General features: G+C 37.7%; 1 protein-coding gene across 1 annotated transcript in view; it reads left to right on the top strand.

The window, feature by feature from the left end:
* BICC1 (BicC family RNA binding protein 1) overlaps positions 1–21,467 on the top strand; it is a gene marked incomplete at its 3' end in the record, with an annotated part of 109,145 nt that overhangs the window by 48,885 nt on the left and 38,793 nt on the right. Inside the window, exon 3 of the mRNA XM_080621588.1 lies at positions 4,971–5,040. Within this exon, the coding sequence (XP_080477714.1) occupies positions 4,971–5,040 (70 nt within the window). The remainder of the gene's footprint in view (positions 1–4,970; positions 5,041–21,467) is intronic.

Genomic DNA, 21,467 nt, shown 5'->3' with positions numbered 1-21,467 from the left:
ACTGATTAGTATAAACCCCATCACTCTATATGAAAAGAAGGGAAGCCTAAGCAGAGGTGCTTGCACAGAGATCATGATATGATTCAGTCATATGAATTTACTGAAAATGTTTTATAACTGAAGTATTAATGCAATTAAATGTGTATTATATCTGTATTAGTTATAAAGTGAGTTCTGTTTTCCATTTTGTGCATTTGAGAGCAGCACTTCTGTTTTCAGGGTATGTGGCATAACACTAAGTTTTCACTAATGAAATTATTCAATTGCAACATGCAGTTGAGGTTTTTATGGAATGATTCCAAATCTGTTTGGGGAAAAAAAAAAAAAAAAATCCTGGCACTTAAAACTGCCTGGGTTAGAATGGTAATACAGAACTAAAAGTTGGTGCAGCAGTGATCTACTCTATGCAGAGTTTGTCATGCAGTTTTCAACATAACCTTTTCCTTCGAGTTTAACAGCTACAGTAAAAAATTCTTGTTTTCTACAGCTTTGTGACACTCCTGCTGTTACAATAAATACATAAATAAATAGCTTAAAAAATAAACAACATAGTTGAAACTCTTCTTAAGGGTTCTTACAAAAACCCTGATTTCTCAAAAATAAACCCAGAATTTACTTCCCCTTGAAACCTTTTTGGGCTGTTAAAATTCTCAAATTGTTTTACAGGCAAGATAAATTATTTTCATTGGTGGAGAAAAAGGTGCTGTAGCAAAAAAACTATTTTATTATTTTCCTATACAATATGTGGTTTTCAAAATTGTGAAAAAGATGGTTATTGCAATCAGCTTGGAATTTATCCTAAAGTTTACTGCCTGGAGTTCACAGAATGATGGAATTGGTAGGGTTGGAAGAGACTTCTGGAGATCATCTAGTCCAACCCCCAGCACATACCGTTAGCATTTTTGTATTTCAATAAATTCATTTCATGTAAATGCGTCCAGACTTTTTTTTCTTCCTGACTATCTAAGACAGGAGATAAACTTTTCTTTGTAGCGACAAAACTGAGTTGAGTTTTTTTCTCTAATCATAAATGTGACTCTCAAAAGAGCTTAAGAGTATTAGGTGACCAAATTTCAGTGGCTGGCAGTTTAGACTACTTATCCTTTGAAGATCCTCATATGTATTTTTATCATATGTCCCCAAAATGTGTGGATCTCGGAAATTTTGATTGGGTTTAGCATGAGAAATGTGGAAGACTTAATGTCTTTAAGACAGAAGTCTTCAGTATTGAGAAGTAAAAGACTGATGGGATGTAATGCTTGTCTTGAATGATATTTGTTCACTCCTCTTCTGTCTCTTGTCTTGTATTTCCTTTCATACTGGATATTAATCTCAGTCCTGCACCTTTCTTTGTTTTAGCATCTCTCTTCTTTTGGCTAATGCCTTCCTATTTTCTGTGTATTTCATCGCCTGTTGTGCAACTAATCTTGGCCCAAAGACCTCTATCAGACACACGTGAATTCTTTTAAACAGATTTTTTTTTTCTTCACATCTGGATTGGAAAATTGTGAAAGTATGTATATGTTGCTGATAGAATTTCAACCTTCTGGAAATGTCTTATTTCAGCTGTAACTTATTATCCAATAGTTGCTGAAACCAGAAATATAGTATCATGAAGCCTGGCTGACACTTTAAGTTTTTCCACGTGGTGTACTAATCTGGCAGGTGTTGTGATGTCTTAGGGATTTGGCTACAGAGGATAAGAATTAAGAAGAGGAAGAAGTTAGAGAAGTCTGCCTTAGATCTGAATTGTACTATTATGGGAAACTTACTGGTACTGTAACTATTGTAACTGTGTTCTTAATGCATTCATTTTCTTCCTTGAAGTGGCTTTGCTAATTATATTAAAATATTTTTTATTGTTTATGTTTGCAGATGATTAGGGGCATTAAAATGTACTGCTTGGCTTAACCCCCTTCCCAGTTCTGTTGAGGTGACCTTTTTGGGTAGTGTCTTGGCTTTTGTATGGTAATTCTCACTTGTATCAGCAATCAGAAAAACACAATTTTTATGTTGTTTAGTCCTTCTGAGGAAATTGAAGAAATAGTCCTTTACAGGAGGAGCCATACCCTGATTTACCATCTCTCCTCCTCTTTTCCTACCTTTTTCCTCCTTACAGCAGACAAAAACTATTCTATGATTCTATGATAAATATTCTTTCAGTTAGTTTGATTTAAGGGTAGGTTGTTTGGTTTGCTTGTGTTTGGTTTGTTATTTTTGCTTGTTTTTTCTCCTAGCTTAAAGGTTAAGTTTACAGTTACCACTTGTTTACTTGTTTTGTTATATGTATTAAATAATCTCCTTAATAGTTAGTACTTGCCTATGTATTTTTATGTAGATTCACTATCTAAAATAGTATGACCCAGCAGATCAAGGGACACGGCTGCTCCTGTCTGCTCTCTTATTGTGAGGCTGCGTATGGAGTACTTTTGTCCGGTTGTGTCCCACTCAGCCCAGGAAAGATCCTGACAAGTGAGAGTGACTCCGGTGGATGATCACCAGGTTGATCAAGGGCCTGAAGTAATTGATGTACAAAAAGAAGCTGAGAGTAGAGCCTGTTCAGCATGGAGAGGCTGAGGTAAAAGTCATCCAATAGCAGTCTTCAGATGCCATACAGGTGGTTAGAAGATAGGTTGAGTCAGGCTCCTCCTAAAAATGAACAGGTAGCAGGCAAAAGTTGAGCAAAGGCAACCTCAAAATATGAGAAAATAATTTCTCAGTGAAGGTAGCCGCACACTGGAAGAAGTGTGCAGTGGTGCTGTGGAATCTCCTTCTTTAGAGGTAATGAAAGCTCAGTGGGTAAGGCCCAGGGCCAGGGCCACCTGACCTAACTTTACACTTGATCCTCCTGTGAGCATGAGGTTGGACTTGAATGACTTCTAAAAGTCCTTTTCTTTCAAACTTGTTCTGTGATTCTAGGACACTTTCTAATTGAGATACTCAAACTGATCACTCTTAATCTCATTTATAGTGAGCTACTGAAATTTTCAGAGGTGTGAGGACCCTTTTGCTCTGCTGTACAAAATCTTGTCTGTGTATGAATGGAACTGGACTGTTGGTTCCAGGAGAAAATTCATCAGAGCCTTCTAGAATTAACGTTTCTGTCAAGAAATGCCTTGTCTGTTGCAGCCCAGCATGATTTTTAATAGATGAATTCTCTCGGTATCCTAAAACCATTTAGATGCATTTTGTTTGCATCCTATAGCCATTTTGTCATGAGCTAATATGGGTAAATCTTAGTCATTTCTTCAGGTCCTCATTTTTTCTTCAGGTACCTATTTTTTCTTCAGGTCCATTCATTTTCTTCCCTGTTAGGTACTCTGAGATTTACAGATAGGTTGCACGCTGTGCTGTAATAAATGCTGTCAAATCTCCACTCTGAACTGCTTAATCAGTCTGGATATGCTTACAGTGAAAAGTTGCTTTCAGGTAAATGTGAGGCAAAGAACAAAAACAACAACCCATGCAGGCAAACCTGTGTGTCTTGGCTTATGGAGACTTAAAAGGGCTTGATTTAAATTAAGTAGGCTTTACTTAAAAATCATTTTAAGATAAAAAAGGAAATTTTTGAGTTGTAAAGCTTTGAAATGCTCTCTGAGGTGCACCTAGAGCATGCCATAGCTAGCAGCAGTCACTTGAACTTTGTGGAAACTGTTAAGCATCTTGGTTTGCTCTTTGGATTTGTTTTGAATAGTCAGAACCTACCACCAGACAAGAATTCTTCTCAAGAAAACAAAAAAGTAGAATCATAGAATAGTTAGGGTTGGAAAGGACCTTAAGATCATCTAGTTCCAACCCCCCTGCCATGGGCAGGGATGCCTCACACTAAATCATGTCACCCAACGCCTCATCCAACCTGGCCTTGAACACCGCCAAGGATGGAGCATTCACAACCTCCCTGGGCAAACAATTCCAGTGCCTCACCACCCTTACAGTAAAGAACTTCTTCCTCATATCCAATCTAAACTTCCCCTGTTTAAGTTTGAACCCGTTACCCCTTGTCTTATCACTACAGTCCCTGATGAAGAGTCCATCCCCAGCATCCTTGTAGGCCCCCTTCAGATACTGGAAGGTCTCCATGCAGCCTTCTCTTCTCCAGGCTGAACAGCCCCAACTTTCTCAGCCTGTCTTCATATGGGAGGTGCTCCACTCCCCTGATCATCCTCGTGGCCCTCCTCTGGGCTTGCTCCAACAGTTCCATGTCCTTTTTATGTTGAGGACACCAGAACTGCACACAATACTCCAAGTGAGGTCTCCCGAGAGCAGAGGAGAGGGGCAGGATCACCTCCTTCGACCTGCTGGTCAAGCTCCTTTTGATGCAGCCCAGGATATGGTTGGCTTTCTGGACTGTGAGCGCACACTGCTGGTGCTGGCTCATGTTCATTTTCTTGTCCACCAACACCCCCAAGTCCTTCTCTGCAGGGCTGCTCTGAATCTCTTCTCTGCCCAACCTGTAGCTGTGCCTGGGATTGCTCCGACCCAGGTGTAGGATCTTGCACTTGGCATGGTTAAACTTCATCAGGTTGGCACCAAGTGTGTCAAGGTCCCTCTGGATGGCATCCCTTCCCTCCAGCATATCAGCTGAACCACACAGCTTGGTGTCATCGGCAAACTTGCTGAGGGCGCACTCAATCCCCCTGCCCATGTCACCGACAAAGATGTTGAACAAGACCGATCCCAAGACCGATCCCTGAGGGACACCACTTATTACTGCTCTCCAGCTGGACATTGAGCCATTGACTACAACTCTTTGCGTGTGGCCATCCAGCCAGTTCTTTATTGACCGAGTGGTTCACCTGTCAAATTGATGTCTCTCCAATTTAGATACAAAAGTAGTTAATGACTTGTGCTATTTTTAAGTAATAACAGTCAACATTTTAAAATGGTAAATGTAATCTTTTCCAAAAATGACCTGTTGACTTCATAGAAAAACAACAAAAATGTAATTATTCATGTGTTCTTTTTAACAGATTATGGAAGAAACAAATACACAGATTGCTTGGCCATCAAAATTGAAGATTGGAGCAAAATCAAAGAAAGGTATTTTGGTTTTTGTTGGGGTTTGGGTTTGTTTTTGTAGGCTTTTTTGTTTGTTTTTTGCGGGTTTGTTTTTTTTTAAATGGGGTGACATTTGTTTTAATAAAACCAGAGAATAAACAATTCTCTTTAGAGTCACCTTGGAAATACTGGGCACGTGAAATATTTTCATTTAAGTCTATTGTTTGTAAAAGAATTTCTTCTTAAAGTTTTCTCAGTTTTATGTAGGTATTTGACTTACAAACCCACTGTAAGTAGCTTGTACTTTTACAAGTACTTTATTATCGATACTATTCTACTTTCTGTCTTTTAGCATGTGTGCTTTCTTCTGTATAATGCTACATCTAATCTGAACAATTGTGCAGCTTTTAGAAGTTAGTCTTCCTGGTAACACTGTAGGTTAGTTCTATGGGGTTTTATATATATATAGTGCAAAGTACTATATAGAGAGTACAAAGATAGGTGTTGTTCAAGCCCAGTTAGAACAATACATACTCATCATGTTCCTTTAAGAAATGTAAGTAGACCTATTTCTTAGGAATGGCCAGTATTATGGGGGATTTTTAAATTTATGCTTCTTTGGAAGTACAGTCTATTAATGTTAACCAAGTATACAGTCTGGAACATCTCTTTTGAAATAAGCCTTCTAGTTCCATTAAAGAATCTAGTTCTTAAAGAATCATAACTGTGACTGAATTAAACTAATACTTAATTTCTCTTCTGCAGGAAAAATTAAACTGGGAGGGATTTTTAACATTGCATGTATTTCTGTTCAGGCTAATACACATTAAAAACCAAGAAAGTGGAATTTAATAATTTCTCTGTACATTACACATAGAATGCATAGGTGAAGATGTGTGCAAACAACCTTTGTAAATGAAGAAGGTCTCATGGGAAGAGAAATAATCTCTTTAGAAAGGTGCAGGATTAATAACATTTTTTATGGTGTAAAGTGACGTTCAGTCTTTGAGGTACTTCTCTATGTGGTATTGAAATACAAACTGATTAATTTTTTTCCACACTTGCATGGAAAAAAAATCTCACTTGAGAGGGGAGAAGTGGGTAAGGAGTTCAGACTGGAAAAATACGTAAGTGTTGTATGTGTATATTCATACGTGGAATTAACGTTTATAGTGATATGGGAGTGACAAGGTCTCTCTGCAGACCTGTGCTCTACCTGTAGTGTTCTACATGCTTTCTGCCTGAAGTGCTGTGAATTGGTATACATCTCAAGCTCTTCAGGAAATTGAGGTAGGAGCTGTTGTTTTCTTTTGAGGGGATAAGAGAAAAAATAAATCAGTACCTACATTTAGGTCAAATCTAAATGAGCCAAATTCTGAAGATGAGAAGCATGGATGAAAGGCCATGAACAGAGGGCTAAGGGTGGCTGGCTCCTATTCTGGATTGGTACTTAAGGATGCATCTTTATGTGTAGATTAATTTAACCTCTTTATTAGTGATTTCAAAAAGAATATAATGTTAGATTTGTGGTGAAGCTTTATCAGTATATGGAATGAATTTGAGTACTAGGGGAAATCAGCTGAAAATTATGAGCTGATAATAAAACTAATAATTGAGGGGAGAGAACACAATACAGCTGGGCATGCTAAGTGCATCTGCAGTGGGAATTATTATCTTGGAAACTGTTTATGCCAAAGGAAACTTTAAATAATGATTGGCTGCAAACTAGGCGTTTTAGCAATATACTATACTTTTAAGAAAATGTTTGAAATGCCTGTGGACTGCAGAGTGCATCTAGAATTAAGCCTTTTACTGTCTGGCTAGCTTTGCTCTAGGAAGTTGTGTATATATACACCTAAGATAGATAGTAAATTACAATATGTGTACAAAGAACCCCTTAACTTTGAGGTTCCTATTTCTTGAGAAATAAAGTGTAGCTTATAAATTCTGTTTACATGCGGTATCAATTGTTTGCATTTCACTAGCTTCCCATTTGCAGCTACAGCAGATGTTTATATAGGCAAAAAACTCTTAAGTGTTTAACATACTCTAGTTTCACTTAATGACCTATTGTGATTAAGAGGAGAGTCTGCAACAAATAATTGGCTAGCTGTCGGGGGACTTGAACTCAGAACATGCTATCTTTCCCCATCCTGTTGGCTGAGAGCAGAGTGCCTGATAAGCAGTCATTCAGTGAGAGAGAAACAGTTACAGATGGACAGTCTTATGCCCCAGCAATACACCGTACCCTATTGTAATCATGTGATACCAGATTTGTCATATCTTTCCAGTATGATTTGCCAGTTTCAGTAGCTTTACTTTCTGTGGATGTATGTTGTGGCCTCTGGTCATTCACGGCTCTCCTCCCAAAACATGAGAGGTAAAAAATAAATAGGAAGACATCTCTAGCTGTAGTGTTTCTGCCATGGTGTTCAGTCTGTATCAAATATCTAGGGCCTAATGTAGTGTTCTTACTGCTTAAAAATTGGTTTTAAGATCTTTGATACCTACTCTGACTTTATCGATTTAGTATTTTGTTTCTAATTCTAACTCATAGGTATTGAAATTTACAAACAAGGTGTGCATAATAATCTTCAGACCCTTCTGAACCTTAAATTCTGTTCAAGACCTAGGATTTTCTTATTTTGGGAGGGGTTGGTGTGGGGAAGAAAAAAACTTACTGTGAAGCTAAAGCACTAAGAGTAAGTGACCCGCAAGTTCACAGAATCATAGAATGGTTTGGGTTGGAAGAGACCTTAAAGATCTTAGTTCTAACCCCCCTGCTATGGGCAGGGATACCTTCCACTAGACCAGGTTGCTCAAAGCCTTGTCCATCCTAAATCTACCCTCTTTCAGTTCCCCCTTACCCTTTCACTGCATAGCCTTGGAGAAAGTACTTTTCCAGCTTTCTGGTAGGCCTTCTTTAAGTTGCTAAATTAGGATTTTTTTTTGCAAGTTACATAGATTACAACTTTTAAATTGATGACTGTGAAATACTACATATGAAGTGTCATCATGGTAATTCATCAACTCAGATTTGATAAATACTTTCTGAAGTTTTTTGATTTGCGGAAGACTGATGTCTGGATTTAGCATACGCAGAATTTAAAAGAAATTGCTAACTAAAGTTTGTTAAATATGAAATTTATAAAACACCTCTTTGCAAAGGCTAGAATTAAAAAATCAATTATCAACTCTCAACAGTTTCATAAAGAGCAAACCAGGAATTTCCTGGCTTTAATGAACACCAGATGCTGCAGTCTTGCTCTAGCAATGAGGGGTGATGAGGGTTAAAGTATTTTGAAAGACGTGTTTAGAAAACGCACGAACAAATATAAATCTTCCAGTAGCATCTTCAAGCAAGCCATTTGTTCAGGTTAACAAAGAAATCCCGTAACATTAAGGTTTCAGAGAGAGAAGTGAAACAATTTAAAGCACTTCTGTAATGACTGATTCCTGTCCAGCCATAATGAAACAATTGGTCTGCCCTGTTTGCATGGGTGCTGAAGAGTTCAGGGCATAATAAAACCTCATTTCTGGAGATCTCAGATCTGTGGTCTAGTGAATTAATGATCAAACTCAGAGACACTAACTTCTCTAAGCATTCCCCTTTTGCTCTCGACATACTCTTTCATTCTGTTACAATTACTGTTCCTTAGGAATGCTGTTAATTGTCCTTAAAAGGTATATTCAGCAGTATAAAAGTTTAGATTAGATTGCCAAATCCTAAATGGTCAGATGCTACAGTTCCACAAACACTTTCAAAGCAGACATAAGCTAATGTTGTTTTTTTTTCTCCACTCCTTTCCCAAAATACTGACCTATCCTGCTCTACTGTTGTGCAGCCCCTTCTTCTGCACTATTACTGCTGCTTATATTGTTGCATAGGGAGCCAGGGTGGCTTAAAATTAATCATAGGTAATTTTTACTATTGAAGAGGGGATTTTTGTGCATTTGCTAGCTGTTTTAACCCTGTTTTAACCCAAACTGTATCCTCAGTCTGCTTCACCATATGGTTGTATGAATATATAGCATTTAATGCATTGGGAGCAGGCGAATATCATGTTATTTGCAGCAGTGCTTCTTGAGGGTAATCAAAGCTGCTCTTTAGGAAGCTTAGAAAATGGATATATGTGAGTTTATTTTGCCTATATTCCTTATTCTTTTTTCTTCTTTAACACCTTCTGTCCCCTCCTTCAATACAGGTGTGTCTTTGTATTTCAACAATCATAAAGAGGTTGGGGAATATGTATGTGCTCAGAATGCAGACAACCTTGAAATAACATTTGAGTAATAAGCAGCATAGGAATAAAAAAACCAAAAAACCCTCTGCTTTTACTGCACTTCTGTTGCTCTTATTTCTAGGTGCTTTTTCCCATATTTTCATGTTACTTCTGCTTTCCCCAGATTACAGTCCCCAGCTCTTTTTGATCTATGACACATGTTATCTGTTGAAGTTACCCACTTGTTTCTCATCTGTCTTTCCTAGGCTGCTCTTATTTCACTTACCTGTACTTTCAGTTGCTGGTTCTGGGATTTGTTGGGTTGGTTTTTTTCTTTTTTTTTTTTTTTTTTTTTTTTTTTTTTTTTTCCCCTCCTCTGGTTGCTGGTGAATTTTAAGGTGGTTAAGAAAAAAAAAAATCTAGTCCATGTTCTGTTTGCGTATTTTTTTTCTCACCCGATTTTATTCTTTCATCTTCTGTTTAAAACCTCAAGCTTCAGTAACCTTTAAATCTAGTTTGCTATTAAAATAATTGACATGTTATTTTTCATTAGCACCTTTCAAAGGCAAGTCAAGTACATAGCATGTCAAATTCATATCTAAGGAGAATGACAGGATGGGAGAAAACATAATGGCATTGAAGGCTTTAGAAGGAAGGCAGCAATAAATAGCAATGGGCACTTCTGGCATTCATTGCTTGGCATTTTGGTTTCACGCTTTTTCCTTAAAGTTTGTCTTTTGCAAGCCATCTTGCAAGCAGAGTTCAGTATTTCCTTCTTTGCATCTTAAGCTGCTGAGACTATAAAAAATAAAGTTAGGAACTGTAATGCCATAATTGAAGCAAATTTATGAGGTATTTCAATCAAATTAGTGAAATATTTATATAAATGTTGGTTAAACGCAAGGGAAGAGCTTTGCATGTTCTGGGAGGCATTACAATAAAAACTAGGGTCTTTTTTGTTAAAACAGAAGTGTCACTATGTGGTGAACTTAAGGCCAAATTTGCATGCGTTACTGCTGTAAATATCAAGAGTAAGCTAAAAATGTAGTCTCTGTATGTTTCTTCATACCTTTAAGTCAACTTCAAATTGTTTCCCAGCATTGTAATAAAAGATGAAGTTTACATTTTGAGAGGAAGAAGGGAGGGAGAGAAGATGTGGTGTCAAAGCACAGACTTTGAATGTGTGCGAATACAATTGCTAGGCTATTTATTCTTTTGTCAGAGGTTTTCTGATAAATCTTCAATCTGAGTTTATGACTTTCAGAGAATTCTTTTCTTTTTAGAAATACTTAATGTTCCTAATTCAGTTTGTCAACCAAACATTTAAAAAAGAATGAAAATTTATTTCAATGCTAAATCTCAGTGAGATATCATACATGAACCGGTTAACTTAAGAGCAACTCAGCGATGTACTTGTCAGTTTTTGTCCCATGTGCAGAAATTCAAAATTTAAACATGTGTTCCATGGAGAGATTACATCATTTCTTAAAACATGAATGCATCCCTGGCTGTTATGCAATATTGCTTTCAGTCTTGGAATTGAGCAGAATCCCACACTTGTACAAAGAAGAGACTGCTTTACCCAAGTAAAAATTTCATGGCAAAAAAAACTATGGATAACACTTCATTTTGTTTGTTTCAATGTATTAATGAATACAAGTGGGACATTGTCAACGGTTATGTTCAAACCCAATGATTTATAATAAAATGTCAGTGAAAATAGGAGAATTAATACTTCCGTGCAGCAGCATTCTGTAGGAGTTATGTGAGCTTTAAAACAGTATCATAAACTCTTCCAGTGTGTCTACAGGTCCTGCAATGAAAAGTGTCTATGTGGAATAAAATGGTCTTGAACCCTCACTTAAGGAGAGCCTCATTACTTTGATATTTTGTAATAAATGGAAAGTTTAAGGAAATGAATAGATTTCTCTGCTTTCAATTATTGCTGGGATTGCTGGCATACTAAAAGGATTTCAGTATATACTACTAAACTCTAAGCTGCGTATTTAATCTTCTTCTAAATACCAGGTGGCTTGGTGTACTTCAGGAGCTGAAATGTCTGCAAAGTGCAGTTGTATAATCTGAAATTTTCCCCAAAAAAGTGGCCAAGTCTGAGTTTAGCCAAACAAGCAAGCAAACAAGTCAAAAAAGTAACTGAAAATTACCTAATAGCTTGGTTTTACTCCTTTGTCATGTAACTCCTTGAGTTGAAAGCTGTAGAGTGTTTCCAGGAGTTTGGCATCTCCAAGACTGAAGACCTTGTAGTTTAGATATGTAATGCTATGCTATATACATGTGTGTGTATGTGTAGGACAAGACTGTTAGGATTGCTATAGTATGAAGTCTTCAGTGTTTCACTTTTCTCAGGCTTTATATGTACACAGTACCCTACTCAATATAGTTGCAGCCAGAATACAGCTTTTTAATTCTGTGTTTTCCTTAAATGACTTTATTCTTCTGTACTGAAGAGAGATTAGTTTGTTTTCCTTGTTCACAATGCATATATATTATGCCTGCTTTTAATGTTATTAAAAAGTAATTTAAAACTGGCTGTATGTGGAAAACTGGCAATTGTTGGCCAACACAGCATCTATTAATTAGCCAAAACCAGGACACTTTGTGAAGCTTGGAGGTCACCTTCTTATTTTGGCTGTGGGTGAGAAGGTATGTTTCTTGTTTGCTTGGCTTCTTTGGATATAAAAAACCCCAAAACCTGTCCCAAGAAACATAGAAGCCAACCACCAAAACAAAAAGAAACCCCACAACCTTCCCACAATACAAACCCCAATCCAGGGCTATGAAAACCTGGATTTTCATTTAAACAGCAATGAAATTTAAATTTTATTTAAATTTAATCAAATTTATGATTAAATTATTTAAACAGAAAGAGCTGTTTTATAATAAATTCTGTCCCTGTATGTTGCTTTCAGTGTTGTCTGCATTCTGTATGATATCATAAGATGCTTTCTAAAAGTGTTTCTAAATGTAAATGGTAAGGAGGAATTGGTTTTTGTTTGGTTTTAGTGTTTTGTTTTTTGTTTTGTTTTGTTTCTTTTTAATCATCTCTGTCTATACAACTAGCATCTCAAAAAATGATCGGGGAAAAAAAAAACCCCAAACTGTTCTGATACTCCATGAAAGTTGAGTTGATCATGTCAGCTGAACCTGGCTGTGTAGAAAGCTTTCTGCTGTTTGCACAACGTAGTCAGGGAGTATACTATTAGCTTTTTTAATATTTAGATTGCTGAATTATTCACGGAGAAGATCAGTAGAGTCTGGAAAGTTAAAATAAAGGTATATATGAAGGTATACGTATATTTTTATATATAATGGAGGAAGTTAACCATGCCAAGTGCAAGGTCCTACGCCTGGGTCGGAGCAATCCCAGGTACAGCTACAGGTTGGGCAGAGAAGAGATTCAGAGCAGCCCTGCAGAGAAGGACTTGGGGGTGTTGGTCAATGAGAAAATGAACATGAGCCAGCACCAGCAGTGTGCGCTCACAGTCCAGAAAGCCAACCGGATCCTGGGCTGCATCAAGAGGAGCTTGACCAGCAGGTTGAAGGAGGTGATCCTGCCCCTCTACTCTGCTCTCGGGAGACCTCACTTGGAGTATTGTGTGCAGTTCTGGTGTCCTCAGCATAAGAAGGACATGGAACTGTTGGAGCAAGCCCAGAGGAGGGTCACGAGGATGATCAGGGGACTGGAGCACCTCCCATATGAAGACAGGCTGAGAAAGTTGGGGCTGTTCAGCCTGGAGAAGAGAAGGCTGTGTGGGAGACCTTCCAGTATATGAAGGGGGCCTATAAGGATGCTGAGGAGGGACTCTTCATTAGGGACTGTAGTGACAGGACAAGGGGTAATGGGTTCAAACTTAAACAGGGGAAGTTTAGATTGGATATAAGGAAGAAATTCTTTACTGAGAGGGTGGTGAGGCACTGGAATGGGTTGCCCAGGGAGGTTGTGAGTGCTCCGTCCCTGGCAGTGTTCAAGGCCAGGTTGGACAGAGCCTTAGGAAGCATGGTTTAGTGTGAGGTGTTCCTGCCCATGGCAGGAAGGTTGGAACTATATGATCTTAAGGTCCTTTCCAACCCTAACTATTCTATGATTCTGTGATTCCAAATAAGCAACTCTTTTCTGTGAATATAGATTCTGAGGTTAGGATTTTTCTTAGAGAGACTATAGGTTTAGACAGATAATGGATACAACCTAGCCATAGAAATGTTTCAAATTGGTATTTATTCTATACGCTCAGTTTGGCAAGTAGAGACTTAAATATTAGGGGAGGGTGAAGGGGAATTTATATCTGTATACAAACTTGAGCTACTGGGTCATAGACTAGCTGAGGTTGGAAAGGACCTCTGGAAGTCATCTTCAGTGCATGGGGTTTTTTTGAGGGGGAGAGAGGTTTGGATTTTTTGGGAGGGGTTGGGGTGTTTTGGGTGTGTGGGATTTTTTTGGGTGTGGGGGTTTTCTTGGTTTTGGATTATTTTTTTTTTAATAAATTAAAGGTTATGTATTTGAGAGATGGTTTAGGTTTCATGACAATGCTTGCTTACAAAGGCTAAATTTTTTAATTACACTTGATTTGATCTTAATTTTTTAATATAGAAAGAATCTTGCTACTTTTCTAAAGAATACACCCAGGTAAATTGTGTGTTGAAAGTCTTCATATGCGTATATTCTAGAAGTCTGCTTATAATTTCATTCAGTTTTAAAATGACAATCCCTTCATTCATAACTATATGTAACCATTAGAACCGCATAAAAATGTGATGAATTAAGGAAAATAGTACTTAATGTGCTGAAATTGCTTGTATGCTTGCCAGTACATATCTGTGTAGGTACCTTATCACTCTTTAAGCTTAATAAGAATACTGTTTACTGCAGATTGCTGTAAAAAGCTAAAAGCTTGTGTTTCTATAAATGCAATAATGCATTGAGTAAAAAGAAAACAACACAAAACCAAAAACACCCCGCAAACCCAACCAAATGGAGTGGAAGAGAGTGAACATGGGATATAATCAACTAATTTTCCTATCCTAAATTGATTACTATGAGTAGTCAATTACCTTAAAGCCTTAAGATTCAATTAAAAAAACCCAAAGGATTATGAGGCCCTTGGATACCTGCAGTGGTACAAGGAGCTTTATGACAAAATTCAGCTTCTATGCCACTAGGGTGCTTTTGAAATTTGTACTAAGTGCCCTGCAAGGCTGTAGTGTAACTCTTGATAGGAACTGAAAACATATGGAGTCATGTACACTTGTGAGCAATCACAGCCTGTTCTATCATCTTTAACTAGGATGTAAAGTGGCGCAGAAAAGAAAGTGCCTAAGCCACTTGAAATGCGTAGATGTGCTTAAGGTAACGAAGGTAACTTTGGTTCATGATCAAGTTGTAATTCTGTTGTCTCAGCATTAATTTTGGTGCAGTTGAATAGAGATACAGGTTCAACTGCCCACTGTACTGCTGCTTCTTACAAAGAATTTAACATACTGCATACCAGAAGGAACTCTGCCAGCAGTAGTGCTACTGCTGCTGATCTGAGGATTGGTTTAGGCTCTTGCAGTGCTTTGGGTGCCTCCCCTTATCCATGTGAATTGCCACCTTTACAGGGCAATGAAAACAGTCCTCTCAATAATGGATCTGGTAAGATGGGTGGAGCTGATGCTTTGATGACTGCTGTAGGCACCTGTTTCCTCAGAAGAGAAGCTCTCCATCTGGTTAGTTGGGGGTCAAGAAAAAGGTACTGTAAGATGAGCTTTTGAAGTTACTCCACAAATCTTTCCCAACCATAAGTGGAAACAGGATTCTAGTGCATCAGTTTGAGACACTTTATATAATAGTAGTAGACACAATAGTTTTTTGATCGATGAATCCCTAGGACAGCCTTATTCTGTATGTTATGAATAATGATAAAAGTGCACCTAGTTATGCATTTTCCAAGTACTTGTAAAGGGAATGCTGGTAACTACTTATGCAAAAAAGATGAAATCAGGGGAGACAACTGTTTTCACAGCTGCTAAACAGTGCAGTTTTGGTCTTATCTCTCCTGCCTTACTGCATGTTTAAGGTCTGTCCCTCTGCCTCCATAGCTACCTGCTAGGCAGCCTAGCCCTGCAGCCTGGCATGCCCTCATGTCAAACCCACTGACAGAGAGGGCATTCAGGACTACTGGTTTATTGAGCCCTGTGCTCTTTTGTAGGCAGAATTTTTCTTAACGCGATTTAATTTTGGTTCCTAAGGTAAAGTTGTAGGTCTGACAATACCAGTTCAGTAAAGGTTTTCTTAAAAATCTTGGCATTTAAATGCATTTTCCTTGTTGGTGCCTATGACAACAGAACCATTGGTTTGAGTATTCTGTGTCAGTTCTCTATGCGTGGAGCAAAATTCCTTTGCAGCTTTTATTTGACCTCACTAAAAAGAAAAAAGATTCATGCCATTATGCAGTTGTTCAGCTGGTAACTGTGCAGATAAGTAGTTGTTTAAAGTATGCTCATGTTTTAGAAGCACCTGAATTTCACAACAGTGTTTCTCCATATTCAGTAGTAGTAGTCAGAGCAGATGAAAAAGGTTGCTCTGTAATGTTTCTTGAAACTGCTAAGAAGACCTGAGGGGGATGGAAGATAATTTCTTCTATCTGCAGTTGCTTCATAAAACAAAACTTCCATCAGATCTGCCACATGGTCTGGGAAATTGCAAATTTTTTTCTTGTTCATTAGAATTGCGTTAAACTTTTTTTTGTGCTTGACCTTTCTACAGTGAAAGTAATACCTTTTGCATTTCCCCGTAGGTACGCTTGAAATAACTTGATCAATGGGACATCTTAAGTAGCATTTTTTTTTTTTTTTTTTTTTAGTTTTTTTGGGGGGGTGGCAGGAGAGGGGTGAATCATGTAATTTAGGTGAAATAAAACTGGATAGCTACCTAATCTGAAATGCAGAATTCCTTCATTTTGGAAATTCCTTATAAGAGAAGTACTTGCTCAATTATTTTATGCCTTTCTCTAATAAGTCTGGAATGACTTGTGTCCTCTGAATTGCTTAAAATTTGTTTATCTGACTTGATCTTGATCTGATGTAAATCAATAGGCATTTTCAAAAGAAACAAGGTTACAAAAATGCATGAATAGCCTTGCATCATCAATGGCAATCATAAGAATACAGAAAATGTTGGTCAGATAATTCCCGTCAATCAGCTAAGTATTTTGGTCTGTCAGGTCTTCAAATGTAGCTCTTGGGGAGGCTGCAGTCATCTGCTTGTAGTACTACATGTTATCCGCCTGTTAGCTATCACTACTTTAATACTTCTGCGAAGGGTTTATTTGTACTGTTCAGTATTTTTCATGAGAGAAGATGAACTTCTGGTGCTAAATGTCGTTTGAAGCCCACAGTATATTTTAGCTTTGTTTTTCAGCGTGTGCTTTTTTCCTGGGTTTGGTTGGAGAACTATTGAGAAAGGGAAAGTGTCATGTTTCATCTTTCTGAAGTATAACTGACTCCTGCTTCTGTGTATTTAAATCATAATAGTTCAGAAGGCTTCAAGGGATGTTGAGAAGTTCTAGATGCCAACCTAATACATTATTGTACACAAATGGTTGATACTAATATGAAAACATTGTTGTAAGCCTAGTTGAGAATGCTAATTTAAACACATCAGTTATGCAGTAAGTATTAGTAAATGGTAATGATGTGTTAGGTTAGTAAATGTGATTACATTTTTGTTTGATTTGAAACAAAAATGGCTTGAGTGGCAGAGACCAGAACTCCGAAACAGCCTTCAAAAGCATGGAGAAACCAGCATGCATATCAGAAATCCACTTAAGGATCTTGTCACAGGTTAAAAGAAAAAATAAAGGGGGGTGGCAAAAAAAAACCCTACACACAAACCGAAACAACATATACCCACGAGTGTTACTGGGGAGAGCACTGCATTTTTATACTCAGAAGGATAACAGCTAACGTGTGATATTCTGTAGCTGAAAAATATTAGTCTTTCAGTTTTCTTATTATGGTATTTCTGTAACTGCCATCTAAAAACCAGTCTTCCTTAAAGAAAGCCAGCGTCCCACCTGATGTTCCAGGTTTTATTGCAGACAGTAGCACTTGTAGGTAGGGCTGGTTACTGCATTCCCCTCTTCAAAACCTGTGGAACTCCTATAAACTGTCTAGAATTACAATGTAAGTGAGAATCATCCAGTCTCTGCAAATCTTTGTATTATAAATGGAATTCTGATTGGTTTTTTGGTTTTAAATTGCTTTGGTTTCAAACATTTTCTGTACTGTGCATTCTAAATATAGACTGAGTCTGTGCCAAAGGCCAAGTGCAAACATACAAAACCATCATTGATAGAAAGTCTCTTTAATGACTTCCTCTGGAAACTATAATTTGAATCATATGATTCTTCTGGAGTAGCTGTAGGAGAGAATATCTGAAAAATATAATATGGTTTTCAGAATTTCAAGCTTTTCATCTGTACAAACTTAACTTTGTATAAACTGTGCTAGTTATTTTATTCCTTGATTATTTGGCAAGACTAACATTTCCTGCAAACCAAGTCAGATCTAAAGAGAACAAAATTTAGGGCATAAATAGTCATCTGGTTATTTTCATTTATTTTTTTTTTCCTTCCCCCATTTTAGCAGTTACAGAATAATTGTTATTTTCTGGTAAATGCTTGTCAGGAAATCTGGTGGTAGGCTGTTGTTTTGGCTGTGTAGCTGCAATTGAAGCTGCTGAATTTGTGTAGTCTAACTAGTGAGACTACTCCATCTGGCCAATGTTCATGAACCAAGCCTAATCACTGAGGACTGTTGGCAACATATACTCCCTGTATTAACTTCTGTGAAAGAGGAAGGCAAATGATCTCTTGTTAATGGGAGGAAAGCTGTGGGAAAGGACAAATTGGGAATGAAGTGGAATGAAGTGAGACACACAGAAAGGAAGTGAAAGCGACTGATGAAGAGAATGAAGGCAGTTGAGAAGAGGTAGATGTCATTCAGCCATGTCATTCACATGTCATTAGGGTGGGAGTCTTAAAGAAATTAGGCTTTTGAAAGAGTAGAATAATAAAGAGCAAGTGACAAAGATGGTATAAAGATAATGGAAAAACAGATGGAAGGTGGAAAGAGGAAGATCTGGTCGTAAATACTGTGTGAAAATGTGTATGTCAAAAAGTGGAGAGGAGGATTACAGACCAGTGTTCATAAGTGTCTAGATTTCCAGTATTTACCCTCGTCTTGGAAATGAGATTAGACACAATTGAGGTTCCTACTTGTGAATATCATGGGGGAAAAGCTGGTCTACACCATTGTATTGATGCAGACTTTCATTACTGTCCTTGCGCAGTGATTAGTTATCTAACATGTCACCATTCTCATCTCTAATGTCTTTGTGCTACTTCCATAAAGATGAAGTTTAGATGACTGCAATTTCAATTTGTTAAACATTTAACAGATGTCTTGTCTTGCATCAAAACATATGTATGATTTAAAGTACTGAGAACACAAAACATTTGTAGTCCATGGGAGTTGAGGATATTGGCACTTTCTACTAAAAATCACAAAACAATTAGTATGTGTGCAAGTAAACCAAAATGGCAATAAAGAGGATTACATTTGAGTGCAGCTGTCATCCAGCTAATTAGATTTGTGTCCAGTGCAATGTCAAATAATGTAAACTGCTTGGTTTCACAATGTCAGAGGAGAGTGGTAGTCAAGAAAGTAAGCTGAGAAAATACTGGATTTGAAGAAAATGCAAGCTGTTCTGTGGAACTTGCTTGAAATATTGCAATGCCAAAAAGTTCATACCAAGACCTTTAGCAATAAATTTGCAGGCTTATACTAAGCTATACATGTGCAAAATACGTTCCTGTGTATATTTCTCATCTCCTCTTTCTATTGTAATGGAGTGCAGTGGGATGTTAAGCTTGTTAGCTTTTCTGCCTGGAGAGAGTGAAAAATATGAATAGACTTTCTTATAGATACACATTTTGTCACTTCAAAGAAAACCTAAACTTTCAGAATGAGCATATACTTTCTGGGGGAGGAAAGGGGGAAAACATGACTATTTGGGTGCAGTGTTCGTTGTTTTCTCTACTGCTTTCAGGCAATTTGCCTGAAACCTAAGGAGGTCGTGTGGCTTCCCATCTTTAAAATGATTGAAATGTAGCATCTTTCCTTCTTTTAGTCTGATACAGTGCTCCAGACTGGACAGTGTTTTCATTGAGCATTAATTGATGGGATAGTATGTATTTATATAATTTGCAAGTGGCAGCAAGCTGGCAGAACAGAATTTACACTCAAAACAAAATAGAGAAACAATGCAAAATTAGTACCAACTCATGAATGGTAACACAGTCTTCTTGGGGGAGAAAGATCAGGTGCACAGCACTGAAGAGGTTTAAATGTCCTTGTGCATGACAGATTAGATAGGTGCAGTAGTGTGATGCTGTGCCCCAGAATAAAGCAAACTGGGATCTATATTGAGGCTCATGGTTTGTAAATGAGTCCTTATTTTGTGCAACCTAGTACTGCTGAGGTTTCACCTGTGCTGATCTTCAGAGTTTGGACAATCTTGAGAAAATCTGGGGAAAGGAAAAGGAGATATTTCATAGCAAGAATTGGGAAGAATTTAAAGAAAATTTCATGTTGAAGAATGGTGCAAGAATAAATCCATGTAAAAGACATGACAGTGTGCAAGGAGGGGAGCAGACTGTTAGGTTCTGTAAGTAAAGATGAGGTTTGTTCCACAGTGTGAGGGGGTATTTATATTAAAAAATAGCAGCATAAATAGCATATCAGCACAAAGGAAACATTTTATAAGTAAGAGACTCTTGAAAATTAACTTTCTCCCCATCCCCCCAATATACAGAATATACAATGGGACATCTTTTTGCCTTTTTTTTTTTTTGCTTCCTCTTTTTTTTTTTTAATTATTTTTCATAAGTAAAACTTAAACCACAGTCATAGCCGACTTCAGCAGCAGCTGAAAATGAACATCTGGTAGATTATATTTGAGTGCCTAAATTTATGTTCCTAAATCTGTATCTGCAGGTGGTGCTGGGTACTGTTCTGTCCTTGTTGGCTGGTAGGGAAAGGATGTGAGCACAAAGGTAGGGCAGGGATTGATGCTGGGGGTAGGAGGGGGCATTCCTGAATGGGTGAGAAGTAGAAGTCTTTGGCTTTTCTTTCTGTTTAATTCCTGCACAGCCTCAACCGTGCATAGTGATGGTATTTCACAACCAGTATTTTGTCATTAGCAGTGCTTAGGTATTTAAAGCCGACTGGTGAATATTGTGCTGTCCCAGCCAGTTTTTCTCCCGGATGGCAAGGGCCCCAGGTTTTTTTTGTCTTTTGAATCAAGATTATGTGCAGCAGCTCAGCCACACCTCCCCTGGCCCTTCATTGTGTTAGTAGATGAAGAAAAGCCCATCAGGTACAGAGCAAATATTTAGAGTAGGCCAGTGAGTGGTTATAGAGGGGCATATGACAGCTCTGTACGTCCATGCTTCACCATGGATGGGTAAATTGGGTCTTTTGGGAGACAGAGGGTTTGTGCTTGTGCCCCTGAAGAGTATTGTTCTGAAAATAATACAGACTTCCGCTTCCTGTATTAAAATGAACTTATTCTCCTCGCTTGCTGACCTTCTTCAGTTGCCACTGGCTTTATCCTTTAACCTTAATGACAGCTTTTTCTTTTTCTGGTTGTTTGTTTTTTTTTTTTTCTTGGCATGGACAGGCTAACAGTTATCTAGACAGTGAGGTATGTAAGGTAAAGCCACTAATTAAGGCATTGACATAATCTTACTCCCAGCATAGGCATTCAGGAGTTAAGCTGGCATGGTAGCATGCAGGCAGTGCAAAGTTATATATTTTAGTTTCCCTCAAGTGGTGTCTTTGTTTTGTAAATCTTGTGTTTGGAGGTAATTTTTGGAGTGACTCTCACACCTCGCAGTAGCAGTAAACAAAAGCAAGCATTAGCATAATTATTTGTTTAATTTTGGCTGAAATTTGTCAGAGTAAAATCTGAGTTTGAAGGAACTTTTTTTTATATGGTATAAATTTAGTATTGAATTATCTATTTTTACTTAATGGAAAATGTATCTTCACTCACAAATATTTAGACAGCTAAACTATAGGGATAATTTACAGCTGTCCTATCTTGTTTGTCCACAGAAAAACTTAACACAGGGATTTTTCTTTTAGTTTAAACTGAATATAGAACTTGAAATAAAGATGACTTCC

The sequence above is a fragment of the Psittacula echo genome (genome assembly GCF_963264785.1).
Source record: "Psittacula echo genome assembly, chromosome: 6".
NCBI classification, from domain to species: domain Eukaryota; kingdom Metazoa; phylum Chordata; class Aves; order Psittaciformes; family Psittacidae; genus Psittacula; species Psittacula echo.
Note: the sequence above shows the minus strand (reverse complement) of the source record. Positions and strands in the feature narration are given on the sequence as shown.